Source organism: Populus euphratica, unplaced genomic scaffold (genome assembly GCF_000495115.2).
Source record: "Populus euphratica unplaced genomic scaffold, PopEup_1.0 scaffold165.1, whole genome shotgun sequence".
Classification (NCBI taxonomy): Eukaryota; Viridiplantae; Streptophyta; class Magnoliopsida; order Malpighiales; family Salicaceae; genus Populus; species Populus euphratica.
In genome coordinates this window covers 141,640-151,032 of record NW_011500050.1, presented here as the reverse complement: position 1 = coordinate 151,032, position 9,393 = coordinate 141,640, and the positions used below count along the sequence as shown (strand labels likewise).

General features: G+C 30.1%; 1 protein-coding gene across 3 annotated transcripts; it reads left to right on the top strand.

The window, feature by feature from the left end:
- Positions 1-6,117: 6,117 nt before the first annotated feature.
- Positions 6,118-9,393, top strand: EMB3111 (Tetratricopeptide repeat (TPR)-like superfamily protein). 3 transcript variants are annotated; one of them, XR_838923.1, is made up of 3 exons: positions 6,118-7,023; positions 7,718-9,155; positions 9,243-9,393. XR_838923.1 is itself a non-coding variant. In XM_011001643.1 (3 exons), the coding sequence occupies exons 1-2, from the start codon at positions 6,261-6,263 to the stop codon at positions 8,716-8,718; spliced, it is 1,764 nt and encodes a 587-aa protein (XP_010999945.1). In that variant the 5' UTR covers positions 6,118-6,260; the 3' UTR covers positions 8,719-8,766; positions 9,156-9,391. The 3 variants fall into 3 exon arrangements, 2 of the variants coding, with proteins under 2 accessions (XP_010999945.1, XP_010999944.1); XM_011001643.1 differs by having other exon boundaries at positions 7,718-8,766; positions 9,156-9,391; XM_011001642.1 differs by having other exon boundaries at positions 7,718-9,393.

The following is a 9,393-nucleotide window of genomic DNA, read 5'->3' as shown; positions in this document are numbered from 1 at the left end:
TCATTATTTAATCCTTATATTAATCTTCCATCTCAAAGTTCTCATCATCTTCTTATTCTTTATTATTATTATTGTTGTTGTTGTTGTTGTCTATAATTTATACAATTAACCTCCTTGTGGTTCAACCTTGGTCTTGCCGGGTTATTTATTACTTCGACACTCCTGCACTTGGAAGAAGACATCAATCTTTTGTTTGTGTCAAATAGTATCTTTACTTTCGCATAACTAATTCTATATTATAGAATCTTTATTAACCAGTTAAGGTTTCTAGTGACCATAATACTAGATGATGACTCATTGAACTAGACATTCTAGTGACCATATTTGTTCTCTCCATTGTAGAAAATTTTTAATAGGTCATTGGATGTTCGGATGTGATAAAAAAAATAAAAATAACAATTAAGAGTATGAGAATAAAATTCAGAATTAAAAAAATAAACTAAAATGGAACTATAATTTGTTTTTATCGAAGAGTGAAATTAAAAAAAAATAACTGGAATAAAAAGAAAAAAAACTAAAAGAATAAGAATCAAATTGAAGAAAAAACTTAATATACCATAACTTTGAATTGAGTGATGAATTTGAAGACCATTAAAAGACTCATAAAAGTTAATGAAAAAAATCAAAAACCAAAAGAATAAAGGTCAAATTGAAAAAAAAAACATATAACATATTACGATTGAAGGATGAAATTGAAAACAAATAGTTTTTTTACAAAAGCACCAAGAACAAAAATCATAAATAAAAAGAATAAGTACTGAAGTTGAAATATCAACAACAATGAGGATCACTTCATAATTGTTTAGGGAGAAAGAAAAGAAAAGAAAAAACAAAAGCCCCATTAACAATAAATTATCTCGCCACCGCTGTCATGCACCACTCTAATAAGAAAAGGACATGGTAAAACATCTAACAACACAATATAAAGGTATTTTTTACACCAAGAGGCACCATAAGTGTCACCTAAAGTGTAAGAATGCCTTTTAGGTGTTGGTAATAACAAATTCACCTTAATGAACCTGATAATAGCAAGAAAATTAGATTGAAAAGACCAAGCAACCCATGTATGCACTATTTAAGTTTTTTTATTTAAATGGTAAACTTGTTATTTTACTGTATTTAAAAAATAAAAAGGCATAAAAACTCTTGTGTGCTAGTTTTGAAAAAAAAATATTTAGAAGGTAATTAGGTCATTTTGTTGTGTTTTAAAAAGTATAAAAAACATATATACCCTCGATTAATCCTTTAATGACTAAATTATCACATGAAAAGATCAAAATACCCTTAAAACCAAGACATTTGATTTTCTTTGAGAATGACAAAAAATCACTATACTATAGTGGTGAATAGTAAAACGTGTCTATGATTATAATAAATTTATCTTCTATTTTAGTTATTTTATTATTGGTCAAAATTCCATATTGAATTGTATTATCATATGACAACAATTCTAAAAATATTTTTGGTAAGATTAATGTTATAATGACAACTTTCTAGATAATTCTAAAAAGCAAACTTAAGAAAACTTTACAATCAAAACAAAACATTTTCTATTTTACTTATTTTTTTCATTTTAACATTCCATATTATGTTAACTATGATTTAAGCCTTATAATATATTTTAATTAGTTTTCAATTACATGATCTAATTTGATATCAGAGAATAAAAGCAACCTTTATAGTTTTTCAATTGATAATGAGACATGATTTTAGAAATTTAAGTTTTTATTTTTTTCATATTTTTTAGTTTTGATCCTTATTTATTAAAGTTTTTATGTTTCAGTCCAACACTTTATTTGTTCTATATTTTTTTAAAGAAAAGAGAGCCATTGAAAAATGGTGTAGAAGAGAGAAAGTTCTAGATCAACCAAATCTAAAAAATGAAAGAGTGAAATTTAGTGTTGATGTGTGTCTCTTGACAAGTTGAGTGATATTAAGGTTATTTTTAACTTTCATTACCATTTGTTTCTCAAAAAGACTAATAAGGTTAAAACCTTGAGAGGTAGAGATAAGTTCAAACTAATTCATTGTTACAGGAGCTATATGCCATACAAAACCTTCTTTTCTTCTCTCCACAATAACATTTCAAGTAATATCAAACAAACACCAACTTAAATATAGCCTTTTCTAGTTTACAGATTATAATCCAAAGAGCAAAAGCCTAACATCATGCACCTAATGCCATATGAAGATTTTGATTTTTATTGGCCTAACATATGCTTTCAAGTGATTTTTCTTATATATATTTGACAAAGTATTAAATAACTATTACGCTATAGGATAAAGAGAGTGAAATAGATTTCTAGAAACTTTATCAAGAAAAGAAAACAATGCTTGTATAAATGTTAAGGTGATTGGGTTTTATTATATATTGTGTTTATACAAAAAGATTCTATATAATAGAAAACAAATAAACATAATCATATATATATATATATATATATATATAATAAATCATTTAAGATTAAAGAAAGAATCAGAAGAGAGTTATTACTTATCATAACCCTTCAAGATGAGTGCGATAAAAGGAATCACATGAAGTTTGTTATAAAAAAGTAAGAACTGAGACTAGGCGACTCCCTTTATAAGAGAATCTGTAAGAAAGGGAATAAATATGACTTTTAAGGAACCATTTGCAATCAATTGTTTGAACAAAATGGTAGTATACTGTAATATGTTTGGATTAAGCTTAAATGATAAGATCTACCACCATGAAGATAACACTTTTATTATCACATAATCTTGTTGAAGGTGAAGGTAATGAAAGATATAGATCATAGAGTAGCTAAACAATTTAAGAAACTTCAATAATAGCAACAGGTAAAGATTGATACTTAGTTTCAATATTGAAGCAAGAAATAATAGGTTGTTTTTTAGAGCACTAAGAGACAAGGTTAGCATCTAAGAATGTAATATAGCTAGTGTTAGACCAACATGTACCAAGACAACCCACCTAATCAACATTAAAATAAGCAAGGCATAAAAAGGGTACGATGAAGTTGAAAACCACGATGGACTATGCCTTTAACATAACACAATATGCATTTGAGTGATAAAAAATAATTTTTAGTTGAAGCATGGATATACTAGTAAATAAAATTAACACTAAATGTGAAAAGATTAAGTCGAATGAGGGACAAATATTATAAAGCTCCAACAAGAACTTGAAAAGGGTAGAATTTAAAAAAATCTTTCCTTTAACGAAGTGCTATTGACCAATTACAAATGGAATAGTATTAGGTTTGGCATCAACAATGGTAGCTTGTTATAAAAGATAAAAAACATACTTGTTTTGGCTAAAAAATAAGCCTTGAGAGTTAGATTAGACTTTAACACTAAGAAAATTGTGCAGAGAACTCTAAAATTTTCATAGCAAATTCATTAAATATCCATGTGATAAAAGAGTCTTTATCAAAATAAGATTGTTTCTATTTAACATCATTTCATCAATACATAACAAGAGATAAATTTTTGTTGTCGGGTTGTAATGGACAAACAAAAAAGTATTAGGGGTTAGTTTGAATCCATAAAAAAACATGCTTTAAATGACATACATTTTGAGGAAACTGTGAATCAATATAACTAAGTGGTTGATTCATGCATACTTCTTTAAAAATATGATCATGAAGAAATGTATTTTTAATATGTAATTGATGTAAATACCATCCATAAGTGATTGTAATGGATAAAATAATCTGATCAATAACAAGACACACCACATGTCTTAATATATCTTTAAAATCAAGACCATGAATATGATAGAAGCCCTTGGCTACAAATTAAGCCTTATAAAGCTCAATGGAACCATTAATATGAGTTTTAGTTTTAATGATTTAATGACAATCAACCACACTATAATGTAGAGGGTGATGTATAATATTTCAAATATCTTTCTTTTCTAAAGCTTGTATTTCATCTTTTATAGTTGAGAGTCATGATGGGTGTTTGTTAGCAGACTTAAAACTCAGATGCTCTTCTAAGGTAAATTGAACTTGAAAATACTAAGAAAAATATAAAATCATCAATGCATGATAGGTCTAAAATTTAAATATATCAATTTCCCCTCTAGTAACCATTAAATGAATATTAGTATAGGTAGTTAATATTAAAATAAATGGTGAAGGTTAAATGGAGGGAAAGATTATAGACACAACATAAAATATCTAGGAAAAGGAGTCATTTTCATTTCATAGCAAACAAATAGAATTTAAAATAAAAGAAGATAACAACAAATCCTAATAGGTAAGAGACATATTATTATGAGATTCTAAAGAATTAGAGAAAGTAATTTAAGTTATAAAGCTGTAAATTTATTGTGTACCATCATTTATATAAAGAAAGATAATTTTATAAAATTGAACATGTCTAGAGATATAAAAACATTGTGTCTTGTAGTTAAAACAATGAAAAACCTTATAAAGTGAGTATAATCTAAAATTGAGTCTCAATATAATGTTAAAAATTGACAAAGATATTTAAAAAATCATATTTATGTTTTAATAGAAAAAACCAACTAAATAGATGCAATAATCAATTAACATTGTATAATATTAAAATATAGTAGTGAGATTTAAAAGTGAAAGGCTTCATAAATCACAGTGTAAGTGATCAAAAAATAAAACTATTTTTAAGTAAAAAAGGCGAACAATGGCTCTTGGTAAAGTTACATCCAATATATAAACTTAAATATAAATCTATCAATTTATTATTACAAGAAATAAAACCAAACCTGAAAATAGAGTTCGTATTTGAAAATCTCTGGTGGCTTAGACAAGTATGCCATAAATGAACAAAGACGTGTGATTTATTGAAATAAATGATAGAAGCAAGACATTATGAGCATATATAAAAAAATAAATGTCGATAAGGTAGCCATGAAAAGGAAAGAAGAAACAAATATATTGCCTAACCAAGCTTTGATATTATATAAAGGTCTAATGCATTCTAAAAAAACATTGAGGTATTGAGTTTCATTATACATTGTGTATACATATTTCAAAAATTCTTTATAATAGAAAACAAATAAATATATTAGATACAATTAAGAATATTCTATACACTAGGAAAGGAATTAGAAAATGATTTTTCCTTATCAAGTAGTATAAAATAAAATCATTTTCTAATCATTCTCATCATACTATCATATTTCAGGTATAAAAATTATAGTCTAATGCTTGTATAATTACTTTTACTCTCCTCCATATGTTTATTCTTTATTGGCTTATTATTGTTAAAAGTTGCAACTAGTTTTTTTATTATTACTTGAATTTTTTGTTAACAGCCAAATAACATGAATATTGGACTCACTTAAAATGTCATAACAATAAAAATTCATCTATTGACACAAATCGAGCTCAAAATAAGGAAACCCTAGATTAAAAAATCAATTTTTTTCTTAAATAATCACAAAAAAAAAATTAAGTTCCAAAACTTCAACTATTTTTGCTTAAATAAGAAACAAAAGACATTTGAAAGGCAAAAACAAATTTTTTTCGGTGTGAGATTGATATAAAAAGAGTCAATTTTGGACCAATGAGTAATGCTTTTTATAAAAGAAAAATCATCATTTTTTCACTGCTCTCTATTTCTTGCTTAGTTTCTTTTTACAAAGCTCTTCTTTTTCTTATGGAAATCTTTTGTTATAGTTAGCTAAAAATTCAAAATAATAAAAAAAAAATAAAATAGAAAATAAAATCTCACTAAAAAAAAAGATTAATCTTTATAAAATAAAGAAAAGAGAGAATATAACTTGTTCGTTCGATATTTTTTTTATAATAAATAAAAAGGATAATTTGACTATTTCATTAGATTTAAGAGTTTTTGTTAATTGATAATATAAATTATAATTTTTCAAATTATAAAGGATTATAAATATGATTCCATCTAAAATAAAATAAAAGAGACAGGATTGGGGATCTTGACTTGCAAGCACATGTATACTTGACCTTTTATGTTTCTGGAACAGAGGTAGCCTTGTCTCCCTCCACTTGCAACTTTTTATCTTCTTAAATTTTAAAATAAAATAACTAAAAAATACTTGTGATCGGGCCATCGGCCTATCTATTTAAGACATTAAAGCAGCCCATTTTCACTCATCTAGTCTTTTTCTGTGGACAGGTTCAGCCTACTCATCTGGCCCATGTTAACAACACCCCCTCTCTTCAATCCGCGCGCTTCTTCACTTCTCCCAATTTCCTATACAGACACAGCTTTGGCGTTCGTTTCCCATGTAGAGTTTGGATCCTCGTAAATTTATATTTATGTTGCCATTCAAAACTCTCCAGACATTTCTCACAAAACATTGGTTGTCTCAATCTTACATAATTTTTCCTTCTCACTATATCAACATTCCCATAAAATGCTTTCACCGATCCAAACCCCAAAACTTCACCAGATTTTTCACCAGAAAACCAAGAAACCCAAAACCCAAATCACCATCGTCAAATGTAGTAGAACCCCAAAAAATTTACATGAGGGACATTATCTCAAACATATACAAAATCTTGAAATACTCAACATGGGACTCGGCACAAGAAGAGCTTACAAAACTAAATATCAAATGGGATTCTTTTACAGTCAATCAAATACTTAAAACCCATCCACCGATGGAAAAGGCTTGGCTTTTTTTTAACTGGGCTTCAAAGTTGAAACGGTTCAAGCATGACCAGTTTACTTACACGACCATGCTTGATATTTTTGGAGAAGCTGGAAGGATTGAGTCGATGAAGTATGTATTCAAGAAAATGCAAGAAATGGGGTTAAAAATTGATGTTGTTACCTATACTTCAATCTTGAATTGGGTCTCAAAGTCTGGTGATGTTGACGGAGCAGTGAAAATTTGGAAAGAAATGAGAGAAAATAGGTGTTTTCCTACAGTTGTTTCGTATACGGCTTATCTAAAGGTTTTGTTCGATAATAAGAGAGTGAAAGAGGGTATTTATGTTTACAAGGAGATGCTTGAATCTGGGATTTCTCCAAATTGTCATACATATACTGTTCTAATGGAACATCTTCTTGTTTCTGGTGAGTGAGATTTAATTGCGCCCTTTATGTTTGTTCTTTTGTCTGTGTGAGTGTGTTGTTTTTCTGGTTGGTGGGTTTGATATGAAGGCTTCTTTAGATGGAAAACTTGGAATCTAGTTTTGGTCAATTATGATGTTTTGTGCAAAAAATATTATAATTGTTGATGGTTTTGAAGATATTTATTTTGCGTTGGAGGCTTATGACTTGCTTTCATTCGATGATGGAACAATAAATCTGCCATAGCAAAAGCTTAAATAAGCTTGACGGAAGTTTGTGAAATTTTTGCTATGACTAAAATCTAAAAAGAATCGCCCATGAACTTTAGTGATGTTTGGAAATGATCCTCAACTTCTAGACAATTGATTGTGCCTCCTCAACAAGTATTTCTGTTACATTACAACCATGAACTAATGGAGAAAGCTAATGTGGGTGATGCATGGCATGACCTGCGTTGACCACACCAAACTTGATTACCAAAAAACAAAATCGTAGGATAAAAACATGGAATTTCAGTTCAGAAAAAATTCAATAGTTTTCTTAGCAGTTCAGGATATGGTTTTTCCTTTTAGCATTTCGTTACTGGTGCTTTAAACGTACAACTTTTACCACGCATTGCTTTTTCCAGTATCGGGCTATATTTTGTTGGAGTATTGTATTTCTGGGAGTTTAATTTCCTTTTTGTGATGGATTCCAGGCAAATACCAAGAAACCCTTGAGATTTTTAGCAAAATGCAAGAAGCAGGGGTACAACCTGATAAAGCTGCATGCAATATTTTGGTTGAGAGATGTTGCAAAGCAGGGGAGACAACGACAATGACCTACATTCTTCAATATATGAAACAAAATCATCTCGTTCTTCGTTACCCTGTATTTATGGAAGCACTCGAAACTCTAAAAGATGCTGGTGAGAGTGATGCTCTCCTCAGGAAAGTTAATCCTCATATTGATACTGAATCAGTTGGTGATGTGGATGCCTTTGAGACTATGACAACTGTTGGTGATGATGCTTTAGATGGAGGTCTTGTACTGATACTCTTGAGAAAGCAGAATCTCGTAGCAGTTGACCATTTACTTGCTGGTACAATGGATAAGAATATACTACTGGATTCTCGGATTGTTGCAACCATCATTGAAAGAAACATTGATCACCAAAGACGTAACGGTGCTTTGTTGGCCTTTGAATACAGCATGAAAATGGGTATACAACTTGAAAGAACATCATATCTTGCTTTGATAGGCATGTCGATACGATCAGACACATTTTTTAAGGTAGTGGACATTGCTGAAAAAATGACTGTGGCTGGGCATTCTCTTGGAGTGTATCAAGCTGCACTCTTAATTTATAGGCTTGGGTGCGCTAAAAGGCCTACTTGTGCTGTAAAGATTTTTGATTTATTGCCTGAAGGCCAGAAGTGCACTGCCACTTATACTGCTCTAGTTAGCGTATTTTTCTCTGCTGGTAGTCCACAAAAAGCACTTCATATTTACGAAAACATGAAAAGGGAAGGGATACATCCTTCTTTAGGTACTTACAATGTTCTATTAGCTGGTCTAGAAAGTAGCGGCAGAATCAGTGAAGCAAAAACATATAGGAAGGAAAAAAAGGGACTGCTGATTAATAATCATCATCAGAATAGTGTCCCCATGGGGCAAAAGATTTGTAACCTTCTGTTTGCCAGCCATTTGGTATCTTGACACCATTTTGGAAAAGCGTTCTCACGCTGATGGCATCGCGAAGAAAAGGTATAATGTGGCTGTAAGTAGACTGTATGTTGAGCTGACAGCACCATGTACATGCGCAGGAGAGTGGCAGGGAGTAGTGGCTGTTCTCAGCTCTGGAAAGTCAAATTGCCACTTAGATAGAGTTCTCATCTTGGCATGCTTGTATTATGAGTGTCTCAATCAACTGCGTAAATATAGGGTTCTCATTTTGGCATGCTTGTGTTATGAGTGTCTATCAACTGCTGTGTTTGCTGATGTTTTCCAAGTTCATATTTAATAGAATGATATGATAAACAGATGATCTTTCCCTTTGTCCTGGTGCATTTATTCTGAAAGAACTATTCCTGACGTTCTCCAAGCTCTTTTCTTTATGATGATAGGGTGAAATCATAATCCACCCCTTCCCACAGGTGATATTACTGTTGTTCTGTGACAAATGTGCTGATGCTGCTTCAACTCCTTGACAACTTGGTTGTTCATTGTGGTTTTGGTTTTAGATCCAGAGCTCATCTTCTTGGATTCATTTCTTCTCCAGCGAATATATGGCAGGGACACCATACTATGCCCAAGATACTGTTCACACACCTATGATCTTCAATGATGGAAAATAGCCTAAACAAAGTTTTAGCTTATGTTTTAGGTTTAGAT

Bases quoted from the DNA above. Each gene is read 5' to 3' on its own strand.
- EMB3111 (XM_011001642.1), top strand. From the start codon at position 6,261: ATGTTGCCATTCAAAACTCTCCAGACATTTCTCACAAAACATTGGTTG. The intron at 7,024-7,717 runs GTGAGTGAGATT...GATGGATTCCAG, and splicing joins GGAACATCTTCTTGTTTCTG to GCAAATACCAAGAAACCCTT.